We start from the raw sequence: 16,794 nt of genomic DNA on the forward strand, positions 1-16,794 counted from the left end.
ATCTGACTTCCTTCCTTCCTGTCTTCCTCTCCTCACAATATATAAATTCTAACAGAACCTGACTGATTCGGTTAAGGTATCTCTAAATCCCAGTTCTTTTTGTGCTCATTCTTTTGCTTGATGTTTTTTGTTTCCTTTTCTATATTTTGTTACTGCCTCTTTTGTGTTGTGGTGTGGTTGATTGTTATGCTGAAATTTTGATTCCTGGGGCTTTTAATTTGAGCTCTGACTTTGGTTCAATATTGAAAGAAGCTTTACTGCCTCTTTTGTGTTGTGGTGTGGATGATTGTTTTGATTGCTGTAGTTTTTAATTGAAGCTCTATCTTTTGTTCAATTCTGACAAAAGCTGAAGAAAATTACAATGCCATATAATCAATAAATTCAATACTGATAGATGCTGCAGAAATACCACAATAGATTATCTTTTGATTTATATGAATTGGTAGTAATGAATGTCCATAGATTATCTTTTGATTTATATGAATTGGTAGTAATGGTTTGGTAGCAAACACCAATAGATTATCCGTAATGAATTTCTACTAGGTTTTGAATTATATGAATTGTGTAGATTGTTTGGATTGTCTTATTTCTAATAGATTCAATACGAAAATTCCCAACATGGCATCAACCTGTCAACTTTCATCCGAAATTGTTGGTCAATTTTCATCCAAAACACCTTCCATAGTAATGATTTGATAACAAAACACCAATAGAATATCCGTAATGAATTGCTGCTCTGTTTTGAATTATATGAATTGTGTAGGCTTTTCAGTTTTAGTACAAAAATATAATGTAAATGACATTGCCTTATTTATAATAGATTCAATACTTACAAAACTAAAGAAAATTCCCAACACTGCATTTATACCAGTCAACTTTCATTCGAACATTATGGATCAACTTTCATGCCACAAGCTATGATGTAGTAGGCACATCATAACCTTCCATAGTATCCCTCAAGCTGGATTGTTTCTTTAGTTTATAAAAGAATTAAACAAAAGAAATACGACATTGTTCAGTGAGTTGCTTTGCGGGAAAATAAAAATGAATTGCTTTGCTGTGGTGTGGATGATTGTTTTGATTGCTGGGGTTTTTAATTGGAGCTCTGTCTTTTGGTTCAATATTGATAAAAACTAAAGAAAATTACTATGTCATATAAATCAATAGATTCAATACTGACAGATGCTATAGAAAAATTGGCAGTAGATTATCTTTTGATTTATATGAATTGGTAGTAATAAGTTGCTTTGTTGGGAAATTCCATTGTAAATAAAGCTGGACTGTTTCTTTAATTAGAAATAAATGAATTGCTTTTCTGCGAAATTCCATTGTAAATAAAGCTGGATTGTTTGTTCAATTATAAATAAAAATGAATGTTGTTTGTGGTGTGGATGATTGTTTTGATTGCTGGGTTTTTTAATTGGAGCTCTGTCTTTTGCTTCAATACCGACAGATGCTGAAGAAAAACTGCCAATAGATTATCTTTTGATTTATATGAATTGGTAATAATGAGTTGCTTTGCTGGAAAATTACATTGTAAATAAAGCTGGATTGTTTCTTCAATTAGAATTAAAAAGAAGAGGCTATGCTAAACTATTTGGTTATATTTTGTATGCTAGAATATCTTTTGGTTGTGTAGGCTGTTCGGTTTTACTACAATTCATTACGGATTATCTATTATGTGTAGGTTGTTCAGTTTTACTACCAATTCATTACAGATTATCTATTAAATTGCAAAGACACCAATATGAGCTTGAATTTCTATGAAGTTGAATATATGTCGTTGATCAGTGAAATGGATAGCTTCAGAGAGAATACAAGTTAAGGGGAATAAAATAGTGCAAAAGATAAGGGCCTAAAGTTGTCTTTCTTGGGTTCATAAATTTTGAACTGTAAAAAGAAAAAGAAAAAAAAAGCAATAGCAAAAGAAAAAAGAAAAAGGAAAAAAAGAAGAAGAAGGCATATAGAGCATGTAGATGAGAATTCGGGCAATGCTAAAAGGGCAGTGGAAGCTTCTAACACAAAGTGAATGTATGTGTATTAAAAGCAAAAATAGAGGTAGTAAAAAAAACAATACACCCCAAAACGTAAAACATTAGATCTTTTTTAGAGTATTTGTATTTGCACGTGAGTGTTTGTGTTCATTCATCAAAAAAAAAAAAAAAAAAAAGAGTCTTGGTGTTCAAAATGAAAAGGTCTTGGATTTAATTTTGTGAATTCTTATCTGGGTTCATATGGCTACCACTTAGAAACTTGATTTTAGGGTATAGTTTCTCTTCTAGATATAAATTTGAAATTCGAATTTTAAATTCTAATTCATTTTGGTTTCCATTTGGGATTTATAGGTCTAATTTGAACCAAGATGGAACCACCATAGACTTTGAGATTGTGTATTTGAACTTTTACGGGAAATTGATCTTTAGGTTTGAATTTTTATGATTCATTTTGTGGTGGGGTTGTGCATTGAGATTAGAGTTTGATATTGGTTTCTTTTGAATTGTGGGTTTGGTTTGATTTAGAGGTGGATCTGTGAATATGAGGGCATATGTTAGAAATTTTTACTAATTTAGTAGACTATTGGTGGTGGGATTGGTATTGAACTTGGACTTGGTCTTAACGTTTTGGTATTTAACTTATTAAGACAATTTCAGGTTTCGCAAATAGGATAGGTTTATATAGTAGAAAGGAGATGAATTGAATCACAATAGTCTTTGAGATTATGTATTTGAAAGTTTAAGGGATATTAAGAAGAAGGTTTGATTTTTTAATGATTTATTTCATGGTGGGCTTGTGCATTGAGATTAGAGTTTGGGACATTCTCTACAAATTTGAAATTTATCATTGAGAATGAATTGTAAGTTCAGTGACTTTGGGTCTAATTTAAAAGTGGTCTTGGTCTTAGGTTCTGTCCAAATAGAAAAGATTTATACCAAACAAAAAAGTGCATAAGATTGTACATTCATGTTGCTAAACTCATCGATAGAGATTATAGTAATGCATGTCAATGACTACATGATTGAAGTTTCCAGCAAATGAGAGTTGCTCCTTTGGACGAGCATTCCCCACTGGTTTGAGAGGATCACATAAGCAATTGGTGTATACTTTCTCACAACATCATACTCGGATTTATAATAGTTTTTAAGGTTGTTTGGAGTGACTCCTGGTGCATAAGGTTTGTTCATTAACTCAATTGCTGCAAGACTTGGAATGTTGGCATACCTGCACAAAAACAAGGTCTAATTTAGGATGTAGGGAACATTCAAAATTCATCAGTTGCTCTTATTGGAGTGGTCTATATTGCATATGTGGTCTGTCATTCTTATATAGTATTCTCAAACCATTTTATGGAAAAAAAAAAAAAAAAAAAACATTAGCAGTTAATCAAAGATATGGTACTTTATAGTAAGAATAAAAGTTAAGTTCATTGAACCTTTTTGCTAGGAAGTCTATGACTGCCACAATATCCTTTATATTGGAATCTCCTCATTCCTGAAATCCATCTCTTGTCCCACTGTGATCATTTCCATTCTATGATCCTCAAGCTACATGTAGGTCAGCAATTACTTTCATCCCATATTTCATAAAATTTTCAAAGAAAACATCAATTTAAAGTAATTTGTTACAACCTTTGTTCTTAATAATTTGTGCATCGTGTATCTTAAAAGAGCTTAATTGGGATCACAATTAAAACTGTCTTTTTAATATATATGGCAAGAAGTTAGAATATGGGAAGACTTCTGGATCATGGTCATAATTTCAAATAGATTGCTAAGATAGCTTAGTGGTTCAACAACAAGTGGTGGTTAGTTTGCTAATTGATGCAATGAGAGGAGAGTGGGACTTGGCAAAGTTACATGACCTGTTTGATATAGCTTCAATCTATGCCATTGTTAAAATTGCTCTCAATAAGAAATACACCAAATAAGATTATGTGGATAACAAATGCTCAAGGGAGGTTTACTATGAGGTTAGCATATTTTTTGCAACAGGGGGTGATGTCAAGAATAGAGATCAGTTTGGAAGAAGCAATGGAATTTGAAAATACTTTGGAGAACAACTCAGAAAATTTTACCTACTAAATGCAAGTTACAAGAGTTGGGATCATTACTACTTAATACAAGCTAATCAAGATCTAACATTTTAGGTGGATTTTAAGGATCATCAAGATCTATTATTGCTTAAGTTTCATAAATTTTTCTTGCTATTAGATAATGCAAATGGTCTGAATGATTGATAGGATGCTTTTAAACCCATATATAATGGCTGCATTATAATGATTTTTAGTTTTTTGAGTTCTGAAATGATCTACAAGTTAATTAGTAATTATCAAAATGTTTAATGTTGGCGATGTTGTTTTATTTGTCAAAAAGGAATTGAGATTGATATAATGCAGAAGAACATCAATACATGCCATGCCAAAATTGTATCACTCTGTGACCAGAAGCTAGATAAACCTACAGTGCAATCACTTGAAAAAATTCAATAATTCAAGAATTCATTAAATTCATTGACATTATAAGGGGGGAGGGTCTGGCTTTTTGGTTCTTTGGATCTGAAGGAAAGAGGAAACATTTTGAAAATTAGGCTACTTATTGGCCTTAATAAATAGATAAATCGTCAAATATTTAGAAACAAATTATAAGTTGCATGTAACTTTGCAATATGAACTAAACATTTCACTTGCATATCTCTTTTTCAACCACAAAGTGTACCAATAATGAGAAACTCTATTTTGAAAGGGAACTTAACTGGGAAACAAATGTGCCTGATGAAGGAGCACTGATTTATAATTTTTTTGCTTTCGCAATACTAGAATGGAATATATGAATATTAGGAATTAATCTTATAAATAAATAAATAAGTTCTTGATCTTTTTTCTCAATTTTTCCGTGCATCGCACGGGTTAGCGACTAGTATAATATAATATATTTGTGCATTCAATTCTATTGCTTATAAAAATCATATTATCTTATGCAGGAACCGTTCTGTCTTTAAATTGTCCAACATGCAACCATTGACATATGATAAGGGATTAACATAAATATACACAATCCAAAAGTCATGTGTGTGTGTGTTTTTTTTTTTTTTTTTTAAATGAAAAAAAGGATCTTCATTGTGGATACATGATCTACCTCACGTGACATCACGTGACTTAAGAGTAATACCACATGTACCACTGGAGTCTTGATGGAACTATTGTTATGGGCACAACACATTTGTTGAAACACCACTATTTAAACCACTCAACTCATGCCAAGCATCTTGTGAAGTGATACAAGAACTTCTACCACCAAACCACACCTCATGGTGGAATCCAAAAGTCATAACTAGTTAGCATAATACATGAACACTTACAAATGGGATGCCATAATACGACTACACCATCTACCTTATAAAAATTAATAAAGTCCATCCTCATCATCGTCCCCATCATCATCCCCATCATCATCATCATCACCAACTGCATATATGTGTAAACCTGAGTTAGTATGATAATAATAATAATAATTCACTCATTACTAATGAGTGTAATTGGAGTTTGCTTCCTACAAGTTTTGTTAGGCATGACACCAATGATTACAAAGAATATATATGGTAAGGAAGGAAATATTATATAGTCTCTAGCTTTTACATTTCAAAAACTTATCAGGAAAAGTTGTATTGCATTTTCCAGCACAAAATGAATATGTAAAATAGCATAATATCTGATAGTTACAAATAGGATGCCAAATTAGGATTGAAAGATCTACATTAGCAAAATCCATAGAGAAATGTGATGGGTGAAGCTTGAGAATGTATTTCCTATCTAGATCATATTCTTGTAAGTGATGATGATATAGAGGCTTAGACAATTGGCAATAAACTCGTGGGGCAAAATTTAAGTTTAATTTTCAAGAACTCAGAAAGTACAGGATGATTGGGATTGCTTGCGCATGGTGAGCCAAAAGAAGAAAAAGAAAAATGATGAGACTTACTTGCCAATGACAAAACCAAATGTATAGTTAGAAAGAAAATAAGATAGAAAAGGATTGGACATTAATGGGAAGGATGGTTGAGATGGTCATTACCAGTTAATTTATAGATGGGTACTTCTCCAAAGCTCGCAAACAAACATTGTGCATTTGTTTGGTTGAACTCATCCACATCTTGCTCGTATACCAAACTGACCCCAAATTCCGTCTCATACAGCTTACCGCCCTTAAATATAACCTTAATCTGACTGTATTCACCATCCCCAACAGTAGCAAACCACTCATCGCGAGACAAATACAAAAGGTAATTATTGAGGTGACGTTCAGTTTTGACCTCAACATTTATCCGGGTAGTAAAAAGTTCAAAGGCACAGTGATTTTGAGGCATTTTACCAACAGCTACCTCACGATCTCTAAGACCATATGTCGACTCTGGATTTGGTACTAATGCCCAGAGAGCTAATCCTATCCATTTACTATTATACCAATTTGAAGGCAGCTCTATGCTTATTGAACTCTCCACTATTTCAGTTAAACATGACGGCATAATTATCAGAAACTCAGTTATAGATCCATCCTCTTTCCCTTTGGAAGAAGTTCCATAAATGGTTTTACAACAAAGGAGTCCCTGTACCTGTACCCAAGACACAACTATTGTTAACTGTTATTATTTAACAATTTAAGAAAGAGAGAGCGAGAGAGAGAAGAGATTACCTGTAGGAAATGGAACAATATTGTAAATTCCTTTCGATTGAACCTCTCATCATACGGAAGCCATAGGGAGAGAAATTGGAACCAAATACTCAGTTTGACCCGTGCTGGTAACCATTTTAGGGAATTACAACATTTCATTTCTATACATCTTATAGTTGATGGAAGCCTTGGCAACAATTTTAGTTTGCAGCAAAAGGTAAGACGGAGTGTTTGAAGAGACCTCAAATTATCCATGTTGCTTGGAAGACATTCGAGATCTGTGCCACTTAGATCTAAGAAAGTAAGGGCTGTCAAACAATTGATCGATGAGGGTGGTACTTTCTTAATAGCAGTCATACTCAAATTGAGTTCCGATAGGCTTTTCATAATTCCTGTAAATTTCGGAAACGAACTGAATTTTGGGCAACATGGAAGTCTAAGCTTCGAAAGGGACTGCATTATAGCAGACATGCAGGGAAGATCGGTAAGAGATTCGCATTCTTCCAAAAGTAAATACCTGAGCTTGCTGAGTTGTCCAATAGATGGGTGGATCTCTACCAAGCTATCACAGCAAGAAAGGTCTAGTCCCTCAAGCATCGGAACACCTGAAAAGTCAGGTGTCCTGATAAGGTTTTTGGAACCACAAAGATTAATGAACTTTAAGGTGACTGAACGCTGTTACCAAAAAAATAAAAAAGAGTTTTCGTTAAACGTAGAAATTAGTATTTGTAGCTACACTTAAAAAAAGAGATATATTAAAAAGCAATAGAAAGGCAATTAAAAAGAACAAAATTACCATTACTCCTTCCCAAAGATATTCAATTCTGCTTCTAGACAAGTCAAGTCGAACAAGCTCCTTTGGTTGGGAACTAGATGACAAACATTTTAAAGGACAGTAAGCCCATGAAAGATGCCTTAGTTGATTAGGAACAAAAAGTTGTCTTTGGTTATTAGGAACAGCAAGATGTGTTGGGGGATAGTGGTAGTCTGTCTCCCCAATTATCATCAATCTAAGATTAGACATCTTTGATGATAACACTTCAAGAAATTCTTCAAAGTTGAAATCATTTTTCTTGTAATGAAGGACTATGGCTTGAATTGCTTCTGTTGCCTGAGATTTCAAAAGCAAAGGCTTGGTGATTTGCAGTTTTGCACAATCAAATGACAAGAATACTAAAATTATTCAAGCTTTATACCCTTTTTAAAGCTGTAAAGGAGATTAAAAAAAATCTACTCCTTAAGTTTTCTATATATAAAACTCTTTAAAATATATATTTCTTTTGAAGGCCCTCCAATATGCTGGGCCCAACTGCAAATTTAATATTTAAAAATAGGAAAATGTACATTAAATTATATACCATTTGGCATTGCGTTTTTGTAGAGAAAAAGAGATATTTAAATGAAAGTGTAAATAAGATTGGTGTTTGGTTTTGCATTTTTAGGAAAATTACATTTTTATAATAGAAGAAAAGTTGCATTTTCAAGTAGCAGCTCATGGAAATCACTAGAAAATTGCATTTTCACGCTGCAATTTTTCATATCAATAATAATTTCTACATATTTTACCAAAAGGGGCTGTTTGGTAGTATAACTAGATCAACACTCACTTTTTAGTGTTTAAAAAACATTACACATATTTTCACACACTTTTTCACCTACATGTATTTCCAAAAAATACAAACAAGTAGATTCTAAAACTAACCCACATAGATTCTAAAGAGTCCCATTAGTAACTAATAGATCGTAGTACAACATCACATGTTGATAGTAAAATGTACTACATATAAAGGCCTATTAATAGATTGCATTACATATTTTTTTTTAAGTCTTTTTTTTCTTATTAATCTGTTTAAAATTCATACATTAAAACTTGAAAGGTGGGGGGGGGGGGGGGGGGGTGGGACAACATCACTTTAAATGGAAAAAGAAAATAAAGCCTATAGAGTAATTTTTTATAATTAAAAAAAATGTTAAGATAGCCTTTTGTTTTCGGTAGTAACCAAGAGATGAATAATTAGTTCATTACATCAAGAAAAATAAGTTCAATTTCATAAACAATTACAAAGAGATAATATATGTTTTCAAAATATAAGAGATCATCATTGACAATATATTAACATGGTAATTGGCAAAAATGAATGTTTTATTCTTGATTTCCTTACATAAATACTTATTGAACAAAATTATTTTATTATACCAACTCCATATTATTGATTGAAATAAAATTATAGCTTTGTCATTTTTCTTACCATATTGTTCTTCAATACATGAAGTAGGTCCTCATTAAGCCACAACCTACTCTGCTTTCCAAGATTTCCACCTGATTCAAAACGAATAATTTTTTGACCCATTTCTGCTAGTAGATCATGCATCCCCAAATATTCACCATCATCCACGGTTAGGAGAGATCTTTCCACAAGAACACTAATACCAATTATTGCATCGAAATCACAATTCTCTAATATTTGTATTACTTGATCTTTCTTCCTCCGTCTAAAGAAACATGCAATATCTAAGAATATCTCCTTCCACATATCTTCCAGTCCATCATAACTTATTTTAAGTATATCAAATATATCTCCTTTAGTTTTTTTAAAACTTTTCAATGCACTTTTCCATTCATCTATTTTTCTTCCAACCAAAAAGGAACCCAAAGTAACAAGCGCTAATGGAAGACCATTAGCATATTTTAAAACTTCCTGAGAGAGCTGCATATAACCTTCTTTGGGTTGTTCCATTTTGAAGGCTTTCAAACAAAAAAGTTTTGAAGCATATTCATTATTTAATACTTCAGGCTTATATCTTTTATGTACTTCATGTTGGACCAACACATGTTCATCTCTAGTTGTTATGATGATCCAACTCCCCAATCCAAACCAGTCTTGCTCCCCAGCCAATTTTTCTAATTGGTCCAATCGGTCGACATCATCTATAACAAGTAGAACTTTTTTAAAATGCAACCTTTTCTTAATCATGTCAACCCCTTTATAAACATTCCTTATATTTATATTTTGGTCCTCCAAAATGTCTGCAAGAAGCTGCTGTTGTAATTGAGGCAATCCGTGTATTTTTGAATCTTCCCTTACATTGGCAATAAAACTAGAACCTTCAAAATGACTACGAAACTCATCATAAATAACTCTAGCAAGAGTTGTCTTCCCCAGTCCCCCCATACCATAAATCCCTAGCATGCAAACATTATTTTCAAAACCTAAATACGAAGGGATCAATTTTGCCATAGTAGATTCTATTCCTACGAAGTTTTTGGTAATGCTTGAGGATTTAGAACTCAATTTCTCCATCATCTCATTCACAATGTGTTGGATAAATTCGGACTCATGCCTGGGAAGAAGATAGAAAAATTTTACATGATGGTCCAAACCAATTATAAATCATCTTTTTCACAATATGTTGGATAAATTATGACTCATGCCAGTGAACAAGATAGAAAATAATTACATGATGGTCCAAACACATTTATAAGACTATGGAAGGAAGAAAAATATTAGGCAAGAATACTCCTTGCTCAAACACATGTCAATTCATTAGCTCAAGCAACGTGGATAGGACTACTCATACAGGAATTGTATATCATAGTAGTTATATAGTTCAAAGTTCAAACATACATATTCAAAGCTATAGCTTTTGTTGACTTGGTTGAAACATATCCATCAAATTTAAGCCTTAGTGCCTGCACAAATGCAAGTCTTTACCTCTTGAGTCTAGGGCCAAATTATTTTTTCTCCCCGCTTAACTGCTTAAGTGAAGGTGTTCGTTAAATTTCTATTTAGGCACTAATATCATTACAAACTACTAAAAGATCTACTTCTTCAAAGTTATGTAAACAGATTTTTACTAAAACAAATTATGTAAACAATTGATATGTAATTAAAATGGTTAAAATGTGCTTTTCGGTTTACCCAAGACAATGATTGGGCCAAAACTAAATCGTTTTAAAAAGGACAAATTCCCAATGTAAACTTAATCCAATATATAGTTTGGAAAAAAGGTAATTTGGGGTTGTTAAAGCATCACACTGAGTTATAAAAAAGCGTTGTAAACGTGGAAGACAATAACCCCTCACAATTCCAACCATATTTAATTTATCAATTTTTTCTTGAATAATAGTGAGAAAACAATAACAAAAGTAAAGTTAAAAATAAAAGATGGAGAATATGAACCAGGCAGTCAGCATGGCAACACCCAAGCCAAGAACTTGATCATGCTGCAAGGGTGGAAGAGGAAGTGGAAGAAATGAAATGAAATTGAGGGATAAAATTTGTCTGTAAAATGCAAATTCTGCTAAGTTGGATAAAAAATCCAAATAATTTTATTTTAGTCCAGACTTTAAGGAAATGAATAAATATAGTAATTAAAATTTTGTGAACTAAATTGCAAATGGCAAAACCACAAAGCGTAAATTATGATTTACCCAAAAAAAAATGAAGATAATAGACAATTTCAATAGACTTATAATTCATAGAAAGTTATGTGCTTAAAACCAAGTATTTCCTTTTAAATTATTGCAAAGGAGCATTTCCAAAGTCCTAAAGAAGTGCAACAAGATTCTAACTATTATATGTTGTAATATTTCAATCCATGCATATTATGCTACATTATATATACTTCATGAAATAAGAAAGAAGACTACTTGTTTAAATATCAAAAGAAATATATTTGTCATGGAAATTACCTATTTTGTAAATGCCAACCTGAGAGATTGGCTACTTCTCTCAAAGTAGCCCTCCACATTTCCACCATCTTTATGTTATCTTTAAATCGTTTTTCGTGATCCTTAAAGGCTTGTCCAAAAGTTCCTGTCTGTTTCCGTACATCAGATGGATCCACATCATAAAAAATAGGCCAAATCATCAATTTTCTCTCTCTCATGCATTTAACGATATGTGCAAGTTCAATCAAGCACCATGTTGAAAATGCATAATTTCTTGAAAAAATAACAACAGCAAACCTCGATTCTTCTATTGCTTTCAAGAGTTCTGGTGAAATAGATTTTCCTCTTTCAAGTTCTTCATCATCCCTAAAGGTCAAAATGCCTTTCCGTTGTAATGCAGCATATAAATGGTCAGTAAAACTTCTACGGGTATCCACGCCTCTAAAACTGAGAAACACCTCGTATTTCCATCGAGGTGTTGAAGAAGAAGATGGTGATGACATTGAGGCTCCCTGACTGCTCATGGAAACAGTTCAAAATATACTAGAAAATGTTAAATTATTTTATATATATAATTTTGACAAATAGAAGTACATTCATTTTAACACCTCGTTGAAGATGCTTTTTTTTAGAGGGTGATGATAGCAAACCTTGATTCTTCTTTTTCTTGTATAAGCTCCTGTGAAATACAATTTCCTCTCTCAAGTTCTTCATTTTTCCTAAAAATCCAAACGCCAATCCATCGCCAAACGGCAAATACAAGATCTACAAAAAATTTTCTAAAATTCCACCGAGGTGTTGAAGAAGAAGAAGATGACGATGAGATTCCTTGAGTCCTCATGGAAACCGTTGGAAATATACTGGCAAATCTTGAGAAATATAAATTAATAGGAACGTAAATTAACGAAGAAGAAAACAATTTGACATGGAAATTTCATTTCAAGATAAAAGGGATGAATGTGTGTGAAAAATGACTGACTTACAGATTTGGAAATAGAAATTACAGTAGACTAGTATGACTGGTGATTTGTAATGCTCGAAACTTTCTTGAAAAAAACAAAGCTGGATTCAATTGCTGTTAGATGATATAATTGCGTGTTTAATAAAAGAGTGTACTCTGTTCTTTCTTTCTCCGTGTGTTTGTGTTCACAACTTCCCATCCCCTGTTTTCAGTCAAGCCAAATAGCCAGTCTCAAATGCCTTTTCCCATTTACAATTTTTTTTTTTTTTTTTTTTTTTTGGTGACTTAGCGTGACACAAATTACTTTCTTATTCTTTCACTTTATTTCTTCTTATTATTATTTAAATCGATAGAGGACAGAATATTTTCGTGGTATCCAGCTATGACTACGAAACTATGTTTAAATTTATTTTTTTATTCGGAAAATTGAAAAAGAAGAATTTTATTTATTTATTGCTAAATTTATGGTAAAAATTATCATTAGATCTTGTTTTATACTATCAAAACTTTAGAAGAGTACAAATGTCACATAAAGCCGTTTGAAAATTTATCTGCTCTTGCTTTACTTTCCTCTTCTTTTTTTTTGACAAACTTCCTTCTCCATTTCTAATGGTTATTAATTTAACTTTTTATATACATAAAAAAAAAAGTGTTTTTTTCCATCTCTGAAAAAACACTTTTTATGTATATAATATATTGAATAGATAAACAAAATCTCACATAAAATAATAATAGAAATAGTGAGTAATTGACTTCATGCTCATAAAATTTAAGTTTTTTCATGCTTATTGGACTCTGTTATTTCACCTATGTTCGTGTGTGTTTACAATTCACATTCATCCTTTTCGTCAAGTCAACCATGGTTTTATCCTTTACTTCCCTAATGGTTATTCGACCATTTTTTTTCTGGTCCCCCCTCTTTTTTAATTATTCGACCATTTTTTTTCTGGTCCCCCCTCTTTTTTAATCCTTTTCTTTATTATTATTATTATTATTATTATTATTATTATTATTATGGCATTTGTTAATAAATATCATAAAGGCATCCATTTTATGAGATTTGAGTTTATTGTAAGATACTACCATTTTTTTTTTCTTTTAATATTCAATTTACTATCTAAGCACAAGAAATTAAATTCTATAAGGATGTAGTGTAAAATTTATGTTTTTCCCTTCCAATCCTAACATGTCATATCATCATATTATATATTAAAGAATTGACACAACCATACTTAATCAATAAGAAAGGAAAAGCTTTTAGAATTACTTAGATATTCTAATAGTAGTACGTGGAAGGATGGCATTAACAAAGATTGCAAACTCAAAGGACTAAATTAACAAATCAAATTTTAAATAATTGAAATGACAATTAATCCAAGGTTTAAGAATGTAAAATGAGTTTTAGTCCTATTTTTATTATTTTATAAAATACACTTTATTCCTTGCATTTAGGTTAATCCATTTTACCTTAAGAGCTTTTTTACAATATTATAGTTTTATCCCTTGTGCTTTAGGGTAAAGTAAAAAAATTAATATTTTTGTTGTTATTCATGTAATTTTACACGAGACATATAAGAATGTTCTTTCTCTTTCTTTATGAGAGGTGCATGTATCTTATGAGATGGATTTATAGAACACCGCCTCTTAATATGTGGATACCTCTAGTGTGTAGGACTCACTCAATGTGAGAGGAGGGTTGCATAAATCCGTATTATATAATTTTAACTCTTGTTTGGAACGTGTATCCCAATCAAGAACACATTCAACCAATATGATGAACCAGTGAATACTGAAGGATTGGAGCATTTTAATTTAGAAACTAGAGCCCCAACAAAGGGAAATATGGAAACAAAGAGTTGCACATGAACTAAAGAGCATTGGAAGGATCAGACTCTTAAGTCTGTAAGTAGTGAATTTAGTGACTGATGTCAGTGTTAGTATAAATTCCTAGCTTTTGATATTTGCTCTGCCGTTTGCCCCATAGGCTTGTCCGCATAAAGTCTCTAAAGCCCCAGCCTTTCGCTCCCTGATTAGCAATCACAAATATTCACTTATCATTATGCTTGAATTATATTCCTTACTTTGGCATATCAGATTCTCAAACAAGCAGACATCAGTGGTAAAATAATAATAATAATGATGTGTAACATGTGTTAATGATAACAACAATGACAACAATAGATTTGAAAAACATCTATGACAAAAAATTATGGTTTCGGATTCTAATTTGTGTAAGTAAATTAACAGATATTAAATAGTTGATATCAGGGAACATGGTATAAGTAAAAGACACCAATGCTAGTGCTCTAAGCAGGCTAGCGAAGGTTGAGTCAAGCACAAAAGTGGTCTAGTTTCCACATGAAAATACTCAATTATGTTTTGCTGAATCATGAAAATACTCAATTGAGAGAACATTTTTGCGGCTTTTCTACGTATACACTATACATATATTTCAGGAGCAGTTGAGTCCGTCTAAACAGTGAAGTTCTCTTTAAGTCTTTTGGCGTGGCACAACAACCACCTCACTAGTCGCTGATTCTAAACATAGGAAATGTTTAGTAATTTCGTGGTGACCGGTTAATACCGACGGGACGAATTACAACCTACCTACCTGTGGTTTAGCTGAAATTTAAGCTGTCTACATGTGGTTTGAAACTTAAGACTTTACCCACTTAAGGTTAGTTCAATTAGAGTTTCATAACCCCCTCTAGTAAAAACATAGCTAAATATGTAATTTTGCTTTACTTTTATATTTCTCTTCTCCAAAAACACAAAATATATAAAAATACAAGATCAAATAAAATTAAAAAGAATCTAACAGAATACTTGTATTATGGGATTTCAAACCACATGTAGGCAACTTAAATTTCAGTCAAACCTCAAGTGGGTAAAGTGTCAAATTTCAAATCATAGGTAAGCAACTTAGATTTTAGTCAAACCACAGATGGGTAAGTTGTAACTTGCCCATACCTACACTAGCATTATGTAAAAATTTGTTTTATTCATGTCATTTACTACAAAAATTCATTGGAAAAAAAAATGCCCTGACAAATTTACCTTACAATGACATGTCAAATTGTAATATCTAACATTACAGACTATGTAGATTCAAGAAGGAAGGGGTGAGACTCTAAACCAAATCACAAACCCACAATACCAAGAGAAAAAGACCACTACGAAGATGGTGGTGGCAATAAGTAGCAAGAGGTGGAGGAGACAAAACTCACATATAGGGGTGGCAATTTGTGTTTGTAGATCGAATTCGTGTCGTGTCGAGTCATGAGTATTCTGCTATATGGGTTGACCCAAACCGTTTAGTAAATGTGTCAAGAATTCTCAACCCTAACACGACCTGGTTATTAAACAGGCTGACTTGACACAACCCGTTTAATTAACAAGTCATGTAAAGATCAAGACAAATGACCCGTTTAATAACTTATTTAATTAATAGGTCATACCTGACCTGAATAACTTATTATCGATTCTCATATATCTAAAATTAAAATACAATTACAACCATAAATATAGTAATAAACATATAATTACAACAAAAAATTAAGTAATAGTAACAAAATAATAATAACAAAAGCTAATATCTTTATAAGCTAAACAGATCAAACGGGTCAAACGAGTCAGCCGTGTTAACCCAAATATGATCCAAACCCATTTAACCTCAATCTACGACCTGTTTATAAATGGGTCAGTCATATTGGGTTTACAGGTTGTGTCAAATTTGTCACCCCTACTCACATATGAGAGAGAGAGAGAGAGAGAGAGAGAGAGAGAGAGAGATTAGTGCTCTAAGAAATGTATTCAAAAAGACAAGTCAAAATTATGGAAATGAAACAATAAAATTAGATTATAATGTAATCATTTGGCATTGAAAACAATTGTAAAGTTGTTATTTTCAATTATGTTTTGTTGGATTTAATTCCATGTCAAATTTGATTGTATTCTGTCAATCTTTTCCATGTATGTTTGTGGGATTTAATGTAAGGGTTGAGTGTGAGAGTTTGGTGAAGAATTGTAAAGAAAAGTGAAGTTTGCAACTAGCTAGTGACTGGCTTGCGAGTAGACAACTTGCGAAAGGTCACGTGAAAAGCACATGCTGGAATTTGAACAATCTTTTTTCAGGCTGTATTTTGCAAGTCACTTCGCAACTTGGCCAACCCGCGATTAACCAGTAAAACCCTCTGCCTTGATGATTTTAAAGAGTGTTTTCCTCATTTCTTTATCCGCACTATATAAGTCCACATTACCCACGAAATTGCAAGGAGACTTTCAAAGAAAAAATCTTAGCAATACACTTGAGAGTTAGAAATTGTAAACTCACAATCATCTACATAATTTCTCTTAGTTTTCATCTACTCCTACCTCTCCAATTACAAATCCTTGAGAGGTTCTTTAGCCCAAACACTTACCTCACCCATTGTGAGGATGAAACCATCAAATATTAGAAAAAAAATAAGGGAACTATCAAATGTGACAAAAGAACT

The 16,794-nt window shown here is 32.2% G+C and overlaps 2 protein-coding genes across 3 annotated transcripts; both read right to left on the bottom strand.

Moving 5' to 3' along the window:
- Positions 1-5,109: 5,109 nt before the first annotated feature.
- On the bottom strand, positions 5,110-7,794 carry LOC112006548 (disease resistance protein RML1A-like). The gene is made up of 4 exons (XM_065777515.1): positions 7,462-7,794; positions 6,687-7,340; positions 6,069-6,606; positions 5,110-5,461 (listed from the first exon to the last, which is right to left on the bottom strand). The coding sequence occupies exons 1-4, from the start codon at positions 7,687-7,689 to the stop codon at positions 5,400-5,402; spliced, it is 1,482 nt and encodes a 493-aa protein (XP_065633587.1). The 5' UTR covers positions 7,690-7,794; the 3' UTR covers positions 5,110-5,399.
- Positions 7,795-8,790: 996 nt separating this feature from the next.
- LOC112034040 (disease resistance protein RPV1) lies at positions 8,791-12,505 on the bottom strand. 2 transcript variants are annotated; one of them, XM_065777517.1, is made up of 4 exons: positions 12,321-12,505; positions 11,988-12,197; positions 11,359-11,853; positions 8,791-10,007 (listed from the first exon to the last, which is right to left on the bottom strand). In XM_065777517.1, exons 2-4 carry the CDS (start codon positions 12,176-12,178, stop codon positions 8,891-8,893), a joined length of 1,803 nt encoding a protein of 600 aa, XP_065633589.1. In that variant the 5' UTR covers positions 12,179-12,197; positions 12,321-12,505; the 3' UTR covers positions 8,791-8,890. The 2 variants fall into 2 exon arrangements, with proteins under 2 accessions (XP_065633589.1, XP_065633588.1); XM_065777516.1 differs by having other exon boundaries at positions 11,988-12,206.
- Between the last annotated feature and the right edge of the window lie 4,289 nt (positions 12,506-16,794).

Source organism: Quercus suber, unplaced genomic scaffold, assembly GCF_002906115.3.
Source record: "Quercus suber isolate HL8 unplaced genomic scaffold, Cork oak 2.0 scaffold_157, whole genome shotgun sequence".
Lineage (NCBI taxonomy): Eukaryota > Viridiplantae > Streptophyta > Magnoliopsida > Fagales > Fagaceae > Quercus > Quercus suber.